The sequence below is a fragment of the Crocodylus siamensis genome, chromosome 7 (assembly GCF_052110815.1).
Source record: "Crocodylus siamensis isolate JL-2025a chromosome 7, ASM5211081v1, whole genome shotgun sequence".
Taxonomy (NCBI): domain Eukaryota; kingdom Metazoa; phylum Chordata; order Crocodylia; family Crocodylidae; genus Crocodylus; species Crocodylus siamensis.
Window position 1 is genome coordinate 40,745,926 of NC_143401.1, and position 23,554 is coordinate 40,769,479.

Genomic DNA, 23,554 nt, shown 5'->3' on the forward strand with positions numbered 1-23,554 from the left:
GATAAGTGCAGGGGTTTAGGGGGAACTTCACTTCAACCTGCTGACAGGCAAAACTCGTGACATAGATGACCCTGTCTGTGTTAAGGTGCAGCGGGCTGAAAAGTGCAGGGATGGTGGCCCCTGCTTAGACCACACAGCCTGCCAAGGTTCAAGGAGATAGGTGCAGGGGTTTGGGGGGAACTGTACCTCAAGCTGCAGACAAGCAAAACTCGTGACACAGGTGACACTGTGTGTGTTAAGGTGCAGCAGGGTGAAAGCTGCAGGGATGGTAGCTCCTGCTGTGGCCATGAAGCCTGCCAGCTGTCAAGGAGATAGGTGCAGGGCTTCTGGGTTCTGGGGCTCTGCACCTCTAGCTACTGACAGGCAAAACTTGTGACATGGGTGCTTGTGCAACTGACTGTCTCTGTCTTGTGATAGTTGATTGTCTGTATTATTTCCTTTCCTTAGTCTGTGGTTTTGTAGGTGTTAACGAGTTAACGAGCAATGATTAACACCTACAAAACCACAAAACCATCCAATCAGACAAAAAACAACAAAGTTATTTCATTGATTCCCCATTATACCCTATGGCTGTATCTCCAAGGCGGCTCCGAAGCTTCGGAGCCACTTCGGCCAGATTGAAGTGGGAACCCGGTCCGGAGCTCTGGATCAGATCGCTGGTATCCGAATCAGCTGGATCCAAAGCCAGATTGAAAAGCTGCCTACTCCCACAGGCCTACTACAAATATGGTTGCTATTTACTGTCACATTGGGAAAGCATCATGCCTAATGAACAATGTTGCCTTCATCCAGGAAGTTCTATTCTTTTATGTGCTTCTCACCCATTAATTTTGAACCAGCTAAAGCTTTCACATGGTATCTGAGAACAGAGCTTCTTTGTTTAAAACTGGCTCAACCAATGCATAATTTTTGTCACATGGTTCTTATCAACAGATGCCTATTTGTTGTCAAAGTTAGCACAGAATTGGAAAGCAAGGCTAGGACAATCTTGCATCTCTTATGGGTCAAGTGTCTGGAGAGTAGAGACTAGATAGAGCTGGTCTAAGTTAGCACTGCCCTCTACTGTTGACAAATAAGTACTGTCCTATTCAAGGTGTACAGGTATTAAGTCTTTTGAGGTAGGGGAAAGTGGCTTATATGTAGATTTGAGAATCAAGTGGATTAAGAGGTGCGTATATAAGGTTCTTCAAAGCTGTCTTCACAGTTCTGCAACAGAGATCTGCCTTACAAAGTGTCTGAAAGCAAGTTGTGAATAAGTGCATTCAAAATTTGATCACACCAACTGAGTACACAGCTTAGACACCTGGTAACAATTATTTTATGAGGCCCTGTCTTGCTCTGACTTCAGTCTATGGCAGATGCACATGTTCACTTCAATGGGAGTAGAGACAAGCCCAATATTTTTATAAGAAAGCATTCCCCCACTCTGGAGTGTTCAGTGAAAATGACAGAACCCAAAAATAAGAAATCAAAAATAAAAGGTGCTTTAGTGTATTTTAATTCTATACTTGATTTTAAATTACATATCAATACAAAGGGTGATCTGAAGCAAATCTTTGGGTATAAGCAGCCCCCCCCGCAAATAGGGTGGGTCACGCCCTGGGTATAGAGCCAGTTTTAGATATAAATGCTATAGTTAAACCATAATGTTTAGTTCTGAGTACCTACTGCCATTGGGGCAGCTCAAATTGAAATGCATACTTTTTGGCTTGGAACAACATATTTTATGGCCCTGCAGGACTCAAACCTGCAGTAGTTTTGAGTAAAGTGAATATTCTGCTCTAACATATGTGCATTTCAGAAATATGTACTGACTTATTATCAAAACACCTCTGAGGTTGAAAAATATTATTTGGTCCATTTAAAACAGGATATCAAATGCCAGCAGATTAGATATTTGCCTAATACCACAGAAGGAATAGATATAGTACAACTGGGAATAAAACTCACATGATCCTGGTACCCAATTTAGTGATCTGGTTTGTAGATTGGTTCCCTAAGTAAGGCAGTGATTTTCAACCAGAGTGCCTTGTCATCCTGGGCGATATTAACCTTTTAAGGGTCATCCAATATTAGCACTGTTAGGTATACAAACACCTACACATGATTCACAAGATAAATTTAGAGATTTCAAATAGGAATCCATAGTGGAAAAACTTGCTGACCAGTTGTGGTCTTTCTGAGTTCTTTGCAACAGAAGAATTTCTCTATTATTTTTTCATAGTAAAAAAACAAATGAAAGCTAAGAGTTGGCATTTTCTGAGGAGGGCCTTGAGTCTATAAAGGTTGAGAACTATTAATGTAAAAAATGTAGATAATCTTAGATGGCAGGTGCTATTACTACATATTAATAACTTTAATTTCTATGCTTATAGACCGTATGACCTAACAAAAGACAACTAGACATGTAGAGGATAGAAGCTAATAGCATTCTTAAAACCAGATCCAATTAAACAATCTGACCAAAAATGGAGGCACTCAAATAATTAATCATTTTTGACAATCTTGACTAAAATGCCCAGAGTATAAGGCTACCTCTGAAGAATTCTAAGTTAATATATACATCTATATTAACCTGTGTTACATAGCAGAAGATAAGGAGGTATCTCTTTATGTAGCAATAGAAAGTATTCTATTAAACAGTATTGCACTTGTCTATCACAACAGGTTTTCTGATTTTAGAAGTAGGTACAAAAACTCAAAATGTAAGGGCCTCAGAAACCTTCTCTAAATGTTTGAGGAAGGTAATGCTAAAACAAACTTCTATTCTTTCACAGGTCACAAGTGAAAAAAGTACCTTTTTTACCACTCCTGTGGTTGCTACAATGGTCTCTGCTCCTTCCACAGTCTTGTTTGCCACTGTATTCACACTGGCCACCACAGCCTCACCAACAACATTGGCCTGCTCTTTGGTCTTCTCAGCAACTAGTGATCAACAAGAAGTCAACAAAAGGCTGGTGAGCTAAGTTCAAAATTGGTTTTCAATTAATTGGGTTTGACTAAGCCTATGATTACTCTGAAATATTAGCAGAATTTAGCTCAACACTCTTCCTAACCTGGACTTCTATAATCTAGTCTGCATACAGACCCTTTGATTTTAAAGTACAAGGGGGCTCAGTCTCACCTAGACTGCTTAGCTCAAGAATAGGCAGGTATTGAAACTTAGCAGTCTTCAGTGGGCCAGAACATTAATACAAAAGAGGCCCTGTATATAGTAGTCTGCAGTGTACCAGACATCTTCAGTCCAACCTTTTCTCAGTTCCTGTCATGAAAATGTCAGATTGTAGTTTTTTCAACCAGCTTTGCTTATGAAACATTTTTGTTCATTCACCAGTACTGAAAGTGCAACATCCTGCAGCATTATCCAGTGCCATATGGCAAGCATCTTTGATTATCTCATAAGCAGAACTGATCCCCATTCTCTGACAGGCTCTAGAAGTAAATGAAGCATACTGTAAGCCATGCATGTTTGTTCATTTTTACACAGGTAAGAATTATGGCCTTATCAGTAATACACGGTTGTACATATTGATTTATACAAACCTGTAGAAGTTGTGCTCTTACCTGAACTCACACTCTGTACTACTCCTTCCTTGGTTTTGGTGCCTGTAAAAGGAAACACAGAACCCTATGATGATCAATATTATCCCATGTGGTTCTTAAAGGCAGACTACTTTCTCTTCTCTTCTGGTATGGTGGTTCCGAGCTGTTGCTGTTGAAATATATTTGAAACAGCTGCAGAGCTCTGGAGTAGCTCTTTAATGGGAATAGTGGTAGGATTACTTCAGCAAATGTTAATGTGCATTTATTTGAAGATGTTTCCACCTGAAATGGATTGATTATTTAAGTGCCAAGAAAGAAATAATCTCCCTGATACTTTTTTCAATTTAAGAAATAGCTTTTTAACATTGTAGGCAGATCAATCATAATTATTGAAAAGAAATAAATATAACTTTTTTTTCATGTTTTCAAACATGACTTAGATCTTTTATACAGTATGTCTGAAGTTAGCATTATCTGTGGCACACCCTATAGTATAGGGTCTATACAGTTCTATACAGTGAACTGGAGAAACCCGGAGTTAGATTCACAAAGGAGCGAAGCTATATATACATATACCATATTTACTCAAATAAAGATGACCCTGATTGTAAGATGACCCTCCCCATAATTAGATTCTATATGTGGAAAATTTATAAATTTGATATAATTTTTTAAGGCATAGAATCTAATTGGTTGTTTGTTTTGAATTTGTCCTCCTCCCAGTGCTACACCGGGAAAATAAATCTGGCAGATCTGGCAGGTCCTTCGCCCACTACAGCTTCTTCCCCCTGCAGCACCTTTCACTCTGCTGTCAGACCCTACTTTCCCTGAGCACATGGAAGTGAGAAACAAATTTGAAAAAAATGACCTTGAATTAAATATAACTGTAGTTATTTGCATATAGTACCCATAGACTAGTTCATCCAAAATTTATGCATTTGACTTTTAAGAACTGCTGCAACCTTTAGCACAGGTACTTCATAAACACATTTTTAAGCAGCGCTTGTATACCTACTTATATATAGTATAAACTATCTTTTTTTCCTTTGTCACACCATTGACTGAAGTTAACAGCAGAGGCTGCCACCTCACTTAAAAGCGATGCCTTCCTGTGCCCTTCTACCACAACTCCCTAAGCCACTGAAGACAGACCCAGCAAACTATTTATGATATTTCTTGATAGTTGATTTTCTTTACTGTGCATATGCTGTTTCAGCAGCAGTTCAAAGATAAATGACAGTGTATTTAATGAGGTTTCCTTGTACACAAATTCAAAATGAGGGGCTTCCCGCCCCCCCCCCATGCTGACTGGGGGGAAAAGCCGTATCTTGTATTCAAGTAAATGTGATGCATATATTTCCTGTGCTAAATACTGGTGCCCTCAAGCATACGGCTTCACTTTGAACTTGGAAAGAGCACAGCCATGTCCACATGGCATGCAGGTAAGTTAATTAGTATGAAAGTAGGCTTACCAGAACTGTCATTAAGCAAATCCAAATTAGTCTGCCTAAAGCACCATGCATCAGTCTTATCTGTTCTGAGCAACTTGATACCTGTCTCTTACCTAATTCTTGTCAGGATCCACAAATTAGGTGTTTCTCTGCTTATATTTCCTGCAGGCTTTGATTCAATATGTATTTTCCAAGCAAGCCTAATTAATGATTCAGGTTTTTCACAAAAACCCTTAATGCAGATGATAACTGTTTTACCCACTTAGTGGATAGAGCACTTGGCCAGAATGTGGAAGACCTGGGTTACATTTCCTTTTCTCCGTAAGAGAATTCAAAGTCTTCCCTCCCAAGAGGGTGTCCAAACCTTGAAAATGTAGGCTCTTGTGGTGTTATGTGAAACCCACTTATCCCCTCCTGATGAATTTGCTGCAAGTCTGCATGGAATAAATAAACATTAAGAATTAAAAATAAATTGGACTAGAAAGACAGAGGGCATGACACTGTTGCTTAGTGATAGGTCACTCATCTGGGAAGGGGGAGATCTGGATCTCTGTCACTGAATCACTGACTACTTTAATATAAAATAGTGAAATACTCTTCAGCACAATGACTAGTTTAGAACATGAGCGTTTGAACCATTAGGTGAGATTCTTGCTTGGTCTGTCTGGACATATAATCCTTTACTCATTCCATGCTAAACAGAACTCCCTCAACAAGACAGGCACAGTGCTTCCTCTCCAAAAAAGCTATAACCTGGTGACTAGGGTACTCTCCTATGACAGGAGAAAGGTGGGCATGGCTGCCCTCTTGTAGAAAAGGGGATTTAATCCAGGTCTCCACATCCTGGGTGAATTCTGAAACCACTGAAGGGTTAAATAAAAGGGAACACCATCATGTTCTCTTTTTATTACACACTGAGCACATCTATCAGATCAGGTAAACCTGTCAGCCTAAGTGACATGGCTGGAAATTGTCCTGGTTTGTGAATGAGCTATGTGCCAAGCTGCTCAGCACTGTAAAGACTGTAGCATTTCTGCACATCTCAGAAACAAACCTTTTGGCACCTAGGGAGTTGTAATTTTTAAAACTGGACCGTCTGTGGTTATTATGTGCCTCCAGGCTGAGCTGAATGCTAAGTAAGGGTTTTGAAGATTGCGGTTTTGGCCTTGAAAGCCTAAAAGGGGAATTAGATGAAATTTACAGATATAATTCCTTTTGTGAATCTAACCTGAAGTCTTTCTGAGGTTTCACTCGGAGACTGCCACTCACTGTAATGGTAGTGGTAAGGCTGCAGGTATTTCTAAGTACAATTTTACATATGTATGGTATGAATTCTTAAATAGTTACTTAGCTACCCAGTTCTGTGAGGTGCTAAAGTGAATGTAAATTAGGGGCACTTGGCATCTTGCAGAACTGGCCCCTACAGAATTAAATTACAGACTGTACTGACCCCGTTCTACCTGAGTGCTGCAGCATGTTTTGTCAGATCATTTACTGGTTGGAAGCCCCTGCAGTGGCTCTATTAAAAAGTGGCATAGGCAGCCTCTTGTGTAAGGCACAGTGCAGACTGGGGAGAGTGACAGACCAGGAAGCAGAAAGCAGAGCAGCAGGTCAAGCAGGGGAAGGGGATCACAGTGTCACTCTAGGACTATGCAGGGATTAGCTTGTGGCATACCTGCCAAAAAGATTGGCCCCCACTGTATTAGCATATCCAGAAGGAATATTGCAGTAGTCTCTCATATAACAGCAATTAGCAGAAGTGCAAACAACTACAACTGCATTGTATGAATCCCAAGAGTCATTAACAAAGTCCCCACATATGCGCAGTGCACTAAATCCTAGTTTCATAGTTGGCAGGGTCAGAAGTGACCTGAGCAGATCATCAAGTCTGACCCCCTGCCACGGGCAGGAAAGAATGCTGGGGTCAAATGACCCCGGCGAGGTGATTATCTAGCCTCCTTTTGAAAACCTCCAAGGTAGGAGCAAGCACCATTTCCATTGGAAGTTGGTTCCAGATCCTAGCTTCCTGATGACTAGCCTGAACCTACTCTCAGTCAACTTGTGGCCGTTATTCCTAGTTACTCCTGGTAGTACTCTGGGGAACAGGGACTCTCCCATTCCCCAATATTTATATGTAACCCTGCTTTCACGCTTATTGTTCCTACAAGTGCCCATCCAGCTAGGCTCTCCCTTTTCAATATAAACCAGTTTTAATACCTAATATAATCTAGAAGTACTCCTTGCACCAGGCACAGCTATTGAATCCCTGTCCTGCTTTGTTGTTGCTTCAGTATCTAAAGAACAGTTTTCTAGGAGAGCAAGTTGCTTAATTAGTTTTCTTAAATTTATGTATTAGGATTGTTGTGTTTTTGTATGTTCTTTTCTTTTAATTTTTCAGTAAACACATGAATCCAGACAAGAATTTTAATTAGTTTTTCTTCTGTTATACATCTGGTTTTTTGCTAGAACTCCTATTTGACTGAAAGGAACAAGGAGTTGTACATATCTATGAATTTTTAAAATCTTATTTTATAACGGGAAATAACTCAATGGGAGGAAGGAGCTTGGCAAAAGAAAAATATGTAGGTGCATTTCATGAAAGAAGCAGAAGTGACAGCAGCAGGGATTCACTGCAGTTTATAGCAGTATGGATTTTTTAAAATAATTTTCTCAAGACCACACCCAATGACTCAGATGTCAACATTCATAATGTGCTGCCTGTAGTCTGACCTTCCAGCACAAACACTCACCTGCAAGCAACAGCTAGTGAACTGAAAAACATTCATTGTATACTTACAAATTCATACCATCCCTGTCTCTGCTGGAAAAGGGAATAAAACCTATGCTTTACAAGATGTTAATGAGCTTTGTTTTGTTAATAGTTATAGTATACTGATGGTGTAGAACTGCGTAATAGGAACAGGCACTTACAAAAACAACAAAACAGGATGGGATATATACTACTTATGTTTGAGGCATTTGCAGTCTCCTTATCCATAAAGGGTATCTCCTGACTGATGTATGAGTCACTCTTTGTTAAGATCTGGATCTTATTTTTTCTTTTTCATTGCCTATTGAATGTGATGATGATGATGATCTTTCCTGGTATTTCTCAGCACCTGACAAGCAGTACTGCATCAGATTTGCCACTGGTTTGAACTGGTATAGCCCCACTGACTTCAGTAGATTTTATGCCTGTTTACACCAGTTAACAATCTGGAGCAGTGAGTTAGCTGCTGTTTATGTCATGACTGTGAAAGAATCTGCAGCAATCATCATCTCAATAATAGGTGCAGCATGGACAGGTGGACTTGTTTCACTGTGGGGGGCATTAGTGATGGTCTTGGTGCTTCTCTTTTTGAAATCTTTCATTTGCCCCTTGGATAGCTACCACAGAATGGTTGTTCCTAATGGAAACACCTATGGCTGATGCCTCAGCCTAAACTGCACTGCAGTATTATAGAACCATAGAATCAATGAGTCGGAAGGGACCTAGACAGATCATCTAGTCCGACTCCCTGCCAATTCCCTCAGCACCTGCGGATGAAGGTCATCCAGGCCTGCCGACTTGGACACATCTAAGCCCTCCAGGTAATCCTTAACTAGGTTATCATAGGCTAGCAATTATTAATTATCATAGGCTAGCAATCACCCAAGCACTAGTGTAGATTATGACACTGAAACTTTCTGGTCTAGTGATGTAAGTGAAGATGCCAGGTGGACCATGACAACACTGTAGACTCCAGGAAGGTGTATCTTGCCGGACTACCAATTTTACCTCATGTTGCAGTGACTCATCAGTATTGATACTGGCACCTGGCTAACTGGAAATCTTAGGGATGTGGTGGCTTTTGATTAAAGATACCAAAGTTATGTTAAAAATAGAGTTCACATAAAGGAGCCTTGAACCTCTTCCATCCACCCTCTGGGGTTTCTTTATTTCTTTTGGTTTGGGGCCTCTCCCCTGATATCTGGAAAAGACCTTCATGTTCCTGAGTGGTTCCAGCTATGCAAGAGCTGCCTTCTTTCCTCATTAAGCTTTTCAAATTCCTTCATACAATGTGTCTTAAAACAGTGAAGTTGCTTTTAGGTTATATGGAGAGAATGAGTTTCATTGGGTGTCTTGATAAACATCCCAAAAGGTAAACAGCAAGGGAAGGTGCTTTGGCTTGCATTGTGACTGCATCCATTATAACAGAGGAAAGGAATGTACCTCTTCTGTTTGTCTGAACCAAATCATCATTTGGCTTTTAACAACCCCATTCTGTGAAGTCTTTGACCCCTATGAAAAGGGCTGAACATTGTCTGGCATGCAGTAGGCCCCAAGCACCATTTAGGAGAGGATCAGGCCATGAATCAGCATCATGAAAAAGATGGAGAGCAGTTTATAATCCTGATTAAACTACCCAGTGTGAGTTAAAAAATTACCCATGAGCTTCAAAGTTGGTCTCTAACGTGATTTGTATTCAGCAATTTAACTTTAAAAGAAGGCATTAAAATTGTTGAAAAGATTAGACATAAGATCATGCCAGAATATTCTACAGGTAATTTGACTGGAAAAATGAAATGACAGTCAAAGGCTGGAGTTGTTAAATCTCTTTGGAAGAGATACTTATCAAAATTTTGAATTTTCGTGTTTGGCCTTGCTTGTATTGCCTAGAAAGGAGTAATAGGGTACAAGAACAATCTGAGTATTTGGCAGTTGGGTGTGAGATTAACAAATCACTGTTTTTAGTTATTTTTAAAAGGCTTTTAAAGGATCCTGCAGTGCTGAATTTCAGATCCAAATTAAAATTTGTACCAGATATATACTGTAAAGGGTGGGAGCCACTGTACCTTGTCAGTAGATTGCTGTATAAATCTGGAAATTAAGATGTGGCCATATTGTTACAAATAAAGTTTTTATTTCTGGTGCTCTATTACAGCAATGATACTCTGTGGATAATGCAGCGCTAACAGCAGGAAGAGGTTGTGTGTAAACTTTTCTATTTAAAAATCACAGTTTAGTAACAGCCAGCAGATACAATAGCAACAACCATCATTTTCTGAGTATAACATGGGAAAGCAATCTTACAAAAACAGTGCTATATTTTATGCATTACCCCTGGATTGTGTAGTTATCAGGTTGCAAGGACAACTTTCAAATGGTTGGTGTGAGGTTAATGGAAACAGAGAGAATTAATTATGCCAGGAAAGTTTCTAAGAAACAGCCCATGCTGTTATGCAGCACCTAGCTATCGGGCAACATAGATTTAGAGGAGTTTAAGTTTTGTCCCTCTTGGAAAGGTAGCTGATGGATGGATGTGAGTCTGGAAAATGGAAAGAGCTCTCAGAGCATATAGAAGAGGATGCCAGAAACAAACTGTGTGGTGGTGGTGCTGGAAACAAATATTCCTACTAGCCTAATTTAACATGAGCCATCACATCTGCAGTCACTGCACATCTAATTGTTTGAAGGTGAAATTGAGATTGTGATCCACCCTGAAAGCAAACAGTGAATAATAATCATAACATATATCTTCCATCTGAGGATCTTAGTGCCTTTTGGACACTAAATGCATTTGAACTTGGCAACTCTCCCTTTGAAGTAAGTGTAACTCACTATCTCTGCTTTACAGATGAGGAAAGGTTGTGACACCCCAGAGTTAGGCACTGAGTGTACCAGGGGTGGGGATGGGGTCCAGCCCTCCAGCCAGCCAGTTCTAAGCTTTACCTGTGCAACATTCTTCAAGTTAAGATGTGGCATTTCATGCTCAATCATGTATTAAAAATAATTGTCTCTTACCTACATACATCACACCCTCTTTAGTCTTCTCTGCAGCTTCAGTCACTCCCTGTTTCGTCTTTTCTGCAGCAGCTACCACACCTTCTTTTGCAATGGAGAAACCTTTCTTAAAGACATCCATTCTTCCTTGATTGTTTTGATATTACCTGCAGGATTTGACTGAGGAATAGTGGTAAAAAGGCACCTCAGGACACTGCAATCTCAATGGCTGTTCAATTTTTCCCTCTCTGTCTCTTGCTGTCTTTTGCTCTTATTCTTCTGCTGGATGAAGGCAGAGTGGTGAACTACGCAGCCTGTGCTAGCTCTTATTGATGAGATGCAGTGCAGTGTAGTCGATGCCTGTGAAAGGCTAATACTGAAATATTAATGATATGGGTCTGCCTGGTAAGGTTTAGGAAGGGAAGGGAAGGAAGAGGGAGGGTGGGAGGAGAAGGTAGGTGAGGATTTTTGGAAAAAGTCCAGATTGTTAAAGCTTTTAAGATCTGCTGCAGTGCTCTCACTCAAGGATGCTCTGCAGATGCTCTTGTCTGGAAAGAGAGGTTTTAGCAGCTAAACTCTAAAGCATTTGAGTTCTGAAAGAAGAACTCCCTGAGACTATGGTGGGTAGAGCAAAGGGGAGTTCTTGAGGGTTACTGGAAGCTGGCAGACATGTACAGCAGGTAGCCTTTTAAACTCAACAAACAGGGTCTGGTTTCTTTTGCTTGCAGTTATCAGAACTCATACAGAACAGAACGTTGACAAGAACATCCCAACGTTCTCTAACAGAAAGAAAGAATAAGACCCTTTAGCAAAAAGCTTAATGCACAACTAAAGGGAGTTGTAATGTTTACTTAAGTTAGTAAATTTTAAAGTTAGCATCACAAGGCACTTAATGCAAATTAGGGATTTTTGTTTGCCTGGACATCATGTTATAATCATTTGCCTTTGAAAACTCACATTAATTTGGGGGTGAAAATCCTGTTTCCTACTGATCTTTGTGTTGCTATAACACATAGCTTAGTTGCTGCAGAATGATGCAACATTTTATACAGGCATCATTGCTTGGGTCAAGAATCTGTGTTGCAAGGTATTGCTGGGAAATCAAACCTTTGAGCTGATGGACTGTGAAAATCTTTTAGGTTACCTATCATACCCATCCAGAATTAAGGCCTCAGTTCAGCAGAACACTTAAAGCATTTTCTTAATTTTATGCAAACCAGAACTATTCAAGTACTCTACAAATGTACTAGGTTGCTTTGCTGAAACAGGTCTTAAGTACTGAGTGGTATAAATAGCTATTGTCTTCCTGAGCAATTGAAATTCTCAGGAATAGCTTTGACAGCAGTCTTCATGCTATTTCCTAATGTCATCCATAGCACTGACTATGTGGTCATATAAAAAGTTGACAAGGTCATTTTTATTATTGTCTTGTATATTACAATTATGTATGTGCATGCACATGATTGGGGGGTTTTCCCATCTTCCATTGGAGAATTGGAAAAGAACAGTGATCTGGAAAACATTACAACATCATTTTTTATCTTTTATTTCTAAGAGGTTCTTGATGATGACACATAGGAGGGAATTTGTATTTGCATTGAGAAGATTCAGACCTCTGAATGATTGTAAGCGCATCAACCATTAAATATTTAATAAAAGAAAAAATAGGAGATATAAAGGAAGTCTCAGAATATACCGATTCTGGTTTGGACAATTCTAATAAAGGAAAAATATGTATGCTGTACCAATACAGATCTGATGAGATTGTGATTGTATCTGTTTTTGTTGGTCTAGGTCAATGATTCTCAGCCAGGGTGCTGCGGCTGATGAGATCCTTTTAAGGTTGCCATGAAATTTTAGCAGTTAGGAGTGCAAACACCTACATATGATTCACAAAATAAACATAGGGATTTTTTATAGAAATCCATAATATTAAAAACATTCTGACCTGGTTTTTCTAAGTTTTTTGCAGTAGAAGAATGGGGCGGTTATTTTTCCATATTCAAAAAATGAGTGAAAGCTAAGAGGACATTTTGCAAGGGGTTCCTTGAGTCTTAATTAGAGGTGTCTTGAGTCTAGATACTTCTGGCAGGGAGCACCTGAAAAAGGAAAATCTAATTTGATTAGCTGATCGGCCATAGTAGCCCAAAGATTTTTGCACTTAAAATTAATAGAAAAACTGCCATTGACTTCTAGAAGAGCAGGCCCTGCGTTTCTTCAATGCTTGCTAGTAAGACAGAGTCCAGATAGCATCAACAGAGAGAGCTAAGTTCCAGCCAACCTGAGACAACTATAACAAAATTATCACCTCAGTTCTGATATTAAGAGATAATGAGTAATATAGGAGGCCCCAATTCAGCAAGATGGTATGGCATGCATCTGCCTTTAAGTACAAGTAAATTTTCAGCAGGGTGACTCATATGCTAAATATCTTGTTGATTCAGGGCCCAAAACAAAATGAACTGGGAGAAAGTTTAATTCGATTTCTTCCCAAAAGAGAGATTTCTCTCATTGCTTTTTATTTAAAGGTTTTAATTATAAATGGTTACAAAACATTACTGAAAGATGAGTAGATGATTACATTACTAGAGGATGAGGATTAGAAACACTGCAGATATGAGCATCATACATACATATATAGATTTATGATGTGTAAATTTTGACCTTTCCTTCCTTTTTCATGTCCTTGTGACAATGTATTTAGCAGAATTCACAGATTCGTTAGAATATGACAGGCCTCATCACGAGCGCTTCTGCTATGGCCTTGAACCTGCAATCTCTCAGCTGTCAACCATGTACCTTAGCACCTGATTTTGACATATAGGCCTTAAATAGTATGAAATAAATACCTTTTCTAGAGTATTGTTTCAGGTGTTTTCGGGGGACATGTTTATGAGAGAAGGCTGACAGTAGAGTAGTCTGTGGGGTTGGAACTCTGGTCTCAAATAGTCTGGATTTCCCACCTTTAGGGAATGCCTCAGGGCTCATGTCTTCCAGGTCTTTGAAGAGTGTTAGGGAAGGATACAGTACTCTCCAGGATGCAAGGTATCAGTAAATATATGAAATATCAAACCACCATGGTTTCAAGTCATTACTGCTTTAAGAGCTTTTGTGCACTCTCCTTCCTTGATGACCCTGAAAAGCAACGCAACAGAGGCACTTAATATTTTTGGAACATACTCCAAGGCTGAAAGCAGCTTATATTGGTATTGTATTACACTAAAACCCTTTCAGGAAGGCTCCGGATTCAAGACAATATCATAGGCTTAATAGTAGGTATAATTGAAAACTTCTTTATATTGTCATTCCACAGCAATTTTGGTACCATATTTTCTATTCTGAGGAAGCTATCCATAATCTTTTATTATTGATTTTGCTCTTAGCTACTCAACTTAAATATGACTTAAGATCCATGTTCTATAGCATTGGTTTTAAAGCTGTATGCACAGCTTTATGCCTAAGAATTTCTCTCTTTCCATTTTCATTAACTTACAGCAATAGTTTGCAATTAAAATTTAGATTAATTGGTTGTATATTGTACACTAATTGAAAATGTCTATACTGTACATCAGTGGTGTAAGAGTGATGTTGTACCCAGAAATTATATGAGCAGCAAAGATTTCCTACCTTTAGGTAATGCCACAGGGCATGTTAGACAAACTTTTGAATGCAAGACCTTCTTCCTCAGGAATGTCTTGCATTCAAAAGGTTGTCTAACTTTATCCCAACATAGTTGCTTTAATAAAAGATATCACCCTAAGAAATTCTTACCTCTATGCTGTATATCATCATTATTATTACTACCTATCAAATTTCTTGATTGAAGGTAGATACAATATGCAGTTTGTACACCTGGAGTTTACTTGTGAATATTGATTATTAAACTTGGTATGACATTTGCCTAACAGGTCAAATGTGGTACTTAACTATTGCAACAGCCAGTTCTCTTACTCAAACTAAAAATACTTTATTGCTACTACTGTAATGGGGCTAACTTACAAACTTGGGTGCATAAGTCAGAGTACCATATTAAATGTTTAGGTACGCAAATTAGCATGTAGGAAATTAAATAAATATCATAGTTTTAGTTTACACTTAATCATTTTGTCAAGATATGTTTGTTGAAAGTAGAAAGAAGTCAAAATGTCCATTTAACTAACATATTGAATCTTATTTTAAATTCAAAGTCTAACAAAAAACAGAGATGTAACTTACATGGAGTAACAGGAAAACACGAGATAAGGCAAACTCATTGCCTGTTAAACCTATACATATTGTTTATTTTTGTTCATCTTATGGAACAAAACTATAATATTTAGCTGACCTGCATAACAGAAAGAAATCACTGACTAGTATAGTAACTGTCAGAGCAATGGAAACCTCTTTCTATAGCTTTTCTCCAAATAACCCTTTCTTAATGTATATTAGGAAAAAGTGCAGGAAACCTTACAAATGAAAATGAGATACATTATAAAAACGGGTACAGTATTAAAATGGAATAGTACATAATCAACAAACATGTTAAACAATACCCCAAAATGTATCCATTCCTGCTAACAGCCTATCCAAATAAAAAGATTTTACACTGTTTCCCATAGATGTCCTAGATGTCCAGGCTCAGACTGATAGGCAAAGGGGAGGGAATTCCAGAGCTGAGGAGTGACTACTGAGAATGACCTTCTGTGAGTTTTTGCCAAATAAACTTGACACACAGATGCTACTTACAGGAAGTTGAGTTGTTTTGGGTTGTCCTTAGGAATTGCAGCCTTAGGTATGTAGGGCCCAAGCCACTTAGGGCTTTAGCAAGACCAGCATCAGACCAGCACCGCCAGTACTAGTCTTGCTAAAGCCCTAAGTGGCCCAGCCACTTAGGGCTTTAGCAAGACAAGCACCTGGACTCCTATGTTCTTCTGCAGCTCCAAATGGTCCTTGAGGATAGCCAAGTACAATGCACTGTAGCAGTGTAGCTTTGAGGTTACGGGAACATGGACAATGGTGATCATATCTGAACCTGAAAGAAAGGGGCACAGCTTTCTCATCTGTTGGAAGTGGTTAAAGACACTTCTAGCCACTGCAGAGACCTGAGGATCCAGGTGTGTCAAAGACTCCAGGAGCACTCTAAGGCTACAAACCCAAGTGATAAGAGAAAGCTGATCCACATCAATGATGCATGTTTCAATCCTTCACAGGTCAAGCAGTTTGGTCACTACCATCACTTCTCTCATCTGAATTCAGTTTCATTTGGTTCAACTGCATCTAATTCCTAACTGAGTAAGGACTGAGATTGTGGAGCCTTGGTCAGATGAAAAAGGGAGAGAGGACTCATAGCATCCAGATGTGCCCAGAGCTGTGGGGCAACCACTCATTCAATAACGTTCCCTAAAAACAGGAGGTTGGAGCTAGGGTGATACCTGACTGGAGAGTCACTGCAGACTTAACGTCTGACGCCCTGCCCTCCCAAAGAAAGGCACTGGCTACCTCTGTCAGCAATGGCCTCAAACTCTTTTGGTGGGCTTTTATAAGTCAGGATTGGCACGGGTTCAGTTCACAGCTGGTTGCCTGTATCCCCTGCAAGCACATTCTCTGTACTGGTGAGGGACAGTAATTGTTGATCCACATAAATTAGATAAAACTGAGTTTTCCCAAACTTGAACTCATGCCCTCCAGGAGGAAGAATTTGATAGCCATCTTCAAATAATAAATATATATATACAGAGAGAGGATGGTGACCAGTTGTTCTTCATATCCATGGATCTTGAAAGATCTCCACCTTTTTTGAACTTTTTAAATAAAGAAGCAAACATGTTTTTACCTGTTTGTCTGGGATGGCTTAAAAAGGATGAACCAATCTTCAGGAGGGGGTTGGACTAAACCCACTTCTGAAGGGGGTTCTATTGGACTAAATGATCTATTTGGGTCCTTTTCAATAGTATTTTCCTGTGTTTCTATGACCAACAGAGACTCAGTGGATAGGATTTTCATAAGAATTTTTTTTTCACTTTTTATCTTTAATCTGACATTTTGCTTGGAGGCTGGATACAGAAAGAGATCAGTTGCCTTTGTAAACATCCTTTGGCTAGAAGACTTATATATGCAGAATAATATAGGCTTTGTCATACTGAATCAGACCACTGCTCTGTAGAAGGAGAGATCAGTTTCCAAAGATCAAGTTTCTCAGCAATCTACCCCATCTAAAATCTGTAAAGTATATTTAGTAATAAAACTGAAACAAAAATGCAGAAGACAAGGATTTTCCATTTCTTCATTTCCTACCTTCCTGCTCTGGAAAACATGCTGTGAAAAGCATAACCCCTCCCCCTTACTTTTTAGTGAAATTCTACTCCACAGTTTTCATTGTGGTCCCACTGGTACAGGTTAACAGTATACTCAGTCCCGGGGGTCATTACATTGAGAATGCTTGAGTGTGTGCGTGTACGTGAGCATGCCTGCATGAGCATGAGACAGGGAGAATGAGACAGCATTTTCCTGGCCTGGAAAATCAATATTGCATGAATATTTATTCCCTTTCTGAACAGGGATCAGCAGAGTTGCACAGTCTGTCCTCGAAAATCACAAAATCCTTTTTACTTGTATAGTCTGTTTGCAGAGATTTGAAACCAGAATATGTGTTCCTGAGGCAACAAAAGTTCACTAAAACCATTCCAGGTTTACTACTTTTTAAAAGTGGCCCATTTTTTGATGATCAAGCCATTCATGTTTATAGCCATAGCCTATCATGTAGATTATACTGAATTTAAGGTTTCAGTGGATTAACTTGGACATAAATATATTTTTTAAAATTAATTCTTTCCTTTTTATGTACAAAGTAAGGGCCTTGTTACACCTTACACTGTGAGCCATACAAATGTTGATCAGTGTTAGTGCTAGCTTGAGTTTGGAGCAGTTCACATTCATGCCAGCAGGGCCTGGAAGACTAAAGTGTAAGAAACCTTCCCCCTATTCCAGGCTTACACCCTGCCTCCCTGGCACTCCCCTGGTTTCTCTCTACTCCTGGGACTTTTCTGGTTCCCCCTCTGTTCCCAGAGCTCCCCCCTGCCTCTCAGGTGTTCCCCCTGAGACTTCCCTGCCCTGCCCCTGCCCCTGCCCCCTGCCAGATAACTTGAGCTGCCTGCACTGGCTGTCCCAGGGACCACAGAGGGAAGGGTTACCCTGCCTGCTTGCCCTTTCCACTGCCACTGCTGGACTCCTGCTCTTCTTTGGGCTGAACCTGCCCAGAGAGTGGTGATGGCAGTGGCTAGGCCAGCAGGTTAACCTTTCCCTGCCTGCTCCCCAGGACATACAGCACAGGCAACCACAAGTAAGTGGAATCTGGGATGCTGAGGATGGCAGGGCTCAGGGCTCAATCCAGGCCAGAAGGAGAGTGGGATGGGTAGGCTGTTTACTAGGGGTGTGCAAAGCGGGCCCTATTCAATTTGGATTTGTATTCAGACCAAATTAGGTACAGGGATTGGATTAATTGATTCGGATCACTCTCTCTGATTCGATTCAGTCAAATCTGAATCTGAAGATTCAATGCTGATTTGGAGAATCAGTGATTCAGCCATAGACACAACTTCAAATGTTTTTTCTACATACCTTGAGGCACCAGGTGCAGCTTGTGAATGCTGTGATGCTGGGGCACTTGAAGCATCCCACAGGAGTTCAGGGGGCCCCTCCCTGTGCTCGATGGTGAACCCAGAAGTGGACTGGAAGTACTTCCAGTTAACTTCCAGGTTTGCTGGGGAGCATATGGGGGGGCCTCCCCACACCCACCCCAGTTCAGTGACTGGCCATGGGGGGGACCCCGGGTGTCCCTCCAGACCCAGGATGCACCAGTCACTGAGCCACAGAGGCACGGGCGGGGGATGGGGTGGAGAGGACCCTGAGTGCTCCCTGGTGGACCTGGAAATGGACCAGAAATGCCATTTCTGTTGAGTGCGCTGGGAACCCCCCCACATTTCCGTGGGACACTTCGTGCACCCCAGCATTGCAGTGTTCACAAGCTGCCTGGTACCTAGAGGTATGTAGAAAAAACATTTAAAGCTGTGTCAATGTCCAAATCTCTGAAACTTTCTGCATTTCTCCAACTTGATTTGGAAGGTTCAGATTTGATTCGGAGAGCTTAAGGGTCCTCTGATTCAATTCGGATTTGGAGATTCAGCCACCGAGTCAGGCTGAAACTTTGCCAAATCAAATCAGGGACCGAAGCTTTGCACAGTTCTAGTGTTTACACTAAAGTACAACCTAAGGTGTAGCACTCTAGGCTACCATTTAGTGTAACACTGGTCAGAGATAGTTCTGCCCTGGAGTGGCATAACGTTGAGTCATATAATGTATACTTAAAACTAGTTTCAGGCGATAATGTGTGGATAATCCAGGTATTAAGAGCTTCAGAAGCTACCCAAAATTACCATGCAACAAAGCCCTAAAGAATGAAAAACTGTGAAATGAATATATTGTTTCTAAGAACTTTTTGTCTATGGAGAAATAAATTCAAATGGCTATTGCAGAATATGCTTTGGCACAAGTCTGAAGTGTGTAATTCCATTTTCATCTGCTTCCAATTAAGAGTGGAAAGAGAGAAAGTCAGAAGGAGAAGGGACTAAATCCAGACCTAGTGTACATGGGTGCAACTTCACTGTCTGTAATGGTGGACCATTGAAAAGCTAAGGCTACAGTTAAAACCTTATCCTCCCAACCCATAAGCAGGCATCAAAGCAGGTTTGAACATAACTATCTAGAGGAGACGCTATATGTTTTGGGTTGTGTATTTTCCAGTCATTTGAATAGAATTAATTACCTAATAATTATGCACCCAGACTTTTCACCCTCTTTATTAGATTCAGAGATTCATAGTTGGTAGGGTTAGAAGGGACCTTGTAGATCTTCTAGTCCAACCCCCTGCCCTGGGCAGAAGAGAAAACTGGGCTCAAATGACCCCAGCTAGGTAATCATCAAGACTCCTCTTAAAGACCCCTAAGGTAAGAGCCAGCACCACTTCCCTTGGAAGTTGGTTCCAGATCCTAGCCGCTCTGACTGTGAAGTAGCACCTCCTGATGTCTAGTCTGAACCTACTCTCTAACAACTTATGGCCGTTATTCCTTGTTACTCCAGGAGGCGATTAGGGGAACAAGGTCTCTCCCATTCCTTGCTGGTCCCCCCTAGTAAGTTTATAGATGGCGACCAGGTCCCCTCTCAGCCTTCTCTTGTGAAGGGTAAACAGGTTAAGGTCCCGTAGCCTCTCCTCATAAGGCCTGCCCTGCTGTCCCCAGATTATGTGACTGGCCCCCCTTTGGACCCTCTCAATGCTGTCCACATCCCTCCTGAAGTGCAGCACCCAGAACTGGACACAATATACCAACTGTAGCCTGACCAGTGTAGCATAGAGGGGGAGGATCACCTCCTTGGCCCTGCTTGTGATGCATCTATGGATGCATGAGAGGGTGCAGTTAGCCCTACTGACCATGTCCTCACATTGGTGGCACATGTTCATTTTGGAATCGATAATGACTCCAAGATTTCTTTCTGCTACCGTGCTTTTGAGAAGGGAGTTCCCTAGCCTATAGGTGTGCTGCCGGTTCCTACTGCCCAAGTGCAGCACCCTGCACTTGTCAGTATTGAATCTCATCCTATTCTCATTTGCCCACCCCTGTAACCTGCCCAGGTCCAGCTGTATCCTGTCCCTCCCTTCTAGCGTGCCCACCTCACCCCAAATCTTGGTGTCGTCTGCAAATTTAAACAGGGTCCAAGTTGCTAAGAAAAAATTGAACAGTGCGGGCTCAAGGACTGAGCTCTGGGGGACCCCATTACTCACATCCCTCCAGGTCGAATATGACCCATCCACCACCACTCTTTGAGTATGGCCCCTCAGCCAATTTGCTATCCATCTGACTGTGTAGGCATCAATGCCACAGTTGCCTAGCTTTTTAATGAGAATGGGGTGGGAGACAGTGTCAAAGGCCTTCCTAAAGTTCAGAAAGACTACATCCACCGCGACACCTACGTCCAACGATTTTGTGACCTGATCATAGAAGGCAATCAGGTTGGGATGACAGGACCTGTCCTTAAGGAAACCATGCTTGTTGCCCCTGAGCGTCATCCCCACTGCCCTTCACAGATGTACTCCTGGATAATTTTCTCAAAGAGCTTCCCCAGGATAGAAGTAAGGCTAATAGGCCTATAGTTGCCCAGGTCCCCCCTCCTCCCTTTTTTGAAGATGGGGACCACATTGGCCCTCTTTCAGTCATCTGGCACCTGGCCAGAGCACCATGAGTGCTCCTAAAGCCGTGCCAGGGGCCCAGCGATAACCCCTGCCAATTCCCTCAACACCATGGGGTGGAGAGCATCTGGAACTGCTGATTTGAACATGTCTAGCCCCTCCAGAAGTTCTCTAACTTGGTCCTCCCTTACCCTAGACCTGTCAGAGTCTCTCCTGAGACCGTCCCGAATCTCGGTGGGGGAGTTCCGGTCCGTGCACAAAAAAAATCTGTGTAGCTTCTTTCCTGAAAATGGCATCCTCAACCACAGTAGGAAGTTACATACTGCAAAACAGAGCAAGAGAGGCACCCCCATAATCTAAAATAGAAGCAGAAACCATGCACTGATCACCTGTTATAAAATTCTGGTGTCCAGATTTCCATCATTATTTCCACCATTATTACTTTCTAAGTAGGTGAGGTGTTGCAGGAGCTATTGCAGTGGAAGTCTTTGTCAGATAATGATATTTCAATAGTGACCACAATGCCTATCATATTATATCAGTCAGGTTGAGACAAAGTGCTAGAAGCAAGATGTTCAACTATGTGATTTTCAACTCGGTATTTGCATAATTCTGTTCCCACTGAGATCTAGGATAAAATGACCATTGACTTCAATAGGAGCAGAGTTAGATGATCACTGCATTCTTTTGGAAATCCCACCCAAGATAGAGAAAGAAATCTTTGTAAATTGCTCATTATTCTTCATTTACCCAAGTTTACCCTCCACTCTGAGTAACACCCATCCAATGGGTGAGCCTGGCTGTAGCTTATCAAATGTAGTATAACTATGTTAATCAGTGTGTCCCAGCCTTTAACTCACAGCAGAGATATTTAAATAGATCTAGAAATGGTTGGTTTGTGATATGTTTCCTGGCTTGGGAATGTGAAACTTAGAATCTGCTACATCGCTCAATATTTTTTTTCTTTTCCTTTTCTTTCTTTAAAGCTAACATCCTTTTCCTGTGCACCAGGGAGAAGTCAGCTGTTAAAGACTTAAGTTCCTGTTCACAGATAAGTTTAGAAGGCAACCAAAATCAGAAGTTCCCTGAATAAAGAATAACCCCATCTCCACATTTTTCCTCTGTCTCAGCCTCTTTTGAGCCCTACACAGGAACCAGCTTCACATTGTTTAATGGCCTCTTGACATTTCCAGAGTAGCTGGGAGGGTTGAAAGTTTCTTCCGCTCTTTGTTACAACTGTTTTTTTTCTTTTCCAAGTTTTAACTTTAAACAAAATTATAGCAGGAATTTCAGGAGTAACTCAGTTTGAGCTGTGGGAAAAAGAACAAGAGGCAGGAGTGACTGGTTAGAGAAAACAACAATGATACTTAAGCTTTTGCTCATCTGCATTGTAGTAAGAGTAGTGGAGCTGGTCACAAATTCAAGAAATCATGGATACCAACATCGTTCTTTCCACAGCTTAAAAGCACAAGTATATAGGACATCTACATATCCTCTACAACAGGAGGGTGAGTGGGAAGCAGAAGGGCTTGAGGAAGACATCCCAGACCATCCATCAGGCACCGTTCCTTCATACCAGGGAGAGAAAGATGATTCTGAAGCTGGAAACTCACAACCCAGAAATGGGTAAGTACAGAAAACTAAGCTGTTTCTTTTTATATACTTAATGTCCTCAGTATCTTGTCTGCATGAAAAGGGATCCCATAAAAAAGGAACAGACTCAGGGATTAGACTATGTCTGAATGAGCGAAAGTTGATTTAGTAGCTACAGAAATTTTAAAAAATGGTGTTCTGCAGAAGGTACAACTATGGATGATCTGTGTTCAGTACTTGTTCCCTGTCTAGAAGGGCTGTGTCCTTATTATATGTACAGATTTCACCTTGCACTATGGGGTAATCTTGGCTGGGGCTTGAAGGTATAATTCAAGTAGATAAGTAAATAGTGATATTAGGGCACTCATCCAGTGCCTTCATCTCTTTAGGAACTGATCTTGATATATAGATGTTTATTTTCTGTCTGAAGATATTCACTCAGTAGCATGTACAGAGAAATTTCAGCTGAGGGTATGTATGTGTGAAGTATCCATTCTGACTTTGCTCTTCATTGTTTCTGGCTCACATGGATAGTTTTGTTGTATGATTTTGTTTCTGCTCCTTGCTGGGGTAACACATTTTTAAAAAGAGGATAATAAATCTCAACTAATGAATAGAGAATAGGATCATAGTAAAGTAGGGCAGGAAGAAACCTCACAAAATGGTTCTTAGTATTTGAGAATGGTTCTTAATATTTGACCTTTGTCTCTTTAGTCTTTTGTGAGCAAAACACTGAGACTGTAATTTGGCCCTAGAAATAGATAAAGATATGGAGATGGAAGGTATGTTACCAGCATAGAAGAATTAGGATATTTGGGTGATAAAATAAACAACAAAATGAACTTATTTTGAAGCAGAAAAGTTCCAAAGTTATGTATTATTTGTGATAATCTATAGGGAAGAGAAAGCCAGATTGGGAAGTGTGTTTTTGGGAAATATTTTCAAACTGTGCTTTTCAAAGTTTACCAGGGTATGTAAGTAGGT

At 40.7% G+C, this 23,554-nt stretch overlaps 2 protein-coding genes across 2 annotated transcripts in view; one reads left to right on the plus strand and one right to left on the minus strand.

Annotated features, from left to right (window-relative positions):
• The window catches only part of SNCG (synuclein gamma), a 35,395-nt gene extending 24,196 nt beyond the window's left edge, over nucleotides 1-11,199 (minus strand). The window contains exons 1-3 of the mRNA XM_090057648.1: nucleotides 10,780-11,199; nucleotides 3,565-3,606; nucleotides 2,798-2,925 (exon numbers count right to left, since the gene is read on the minus strand). Of these exons, the coding sequence (XP_089913774.1) occupies nucleotides 2,798-2,925; nucleotides 3,565-3,606; nucleotides 10,780-10,900 (291 nt within the window). The 5' untranslated portion in view covers nucleotides 10,901-11,199. The remainder of the gene's footprint in view (nucleotides 1-2,797; nucleotides 2,926-3,564; nucleotides 3,607-10,779) is intronic.
• A 10,795-nt stretch (nucleotides 11,200-21,994) lies between these two features.
• The window catches only part of MMRN2 (multimerin 2), a 61,539-nt gene continuing 59,979 nt past the window's right edge, over nucleotides 21,995-23,554 (plus strand). Inside the window, exon 1 of the mRNA XM_090056555.1 lies at nucleotides 21,995-22,603. Coding sequence (XP_089912681.1) covers nucleotides 22,338-22,603 — 266 coding nt within the window. The 5' untranslated portion in view covers nucleotides 21,995-22,337. The remainder of the gene's footprint in view (nucleotides 22,604-23,554) is intronic.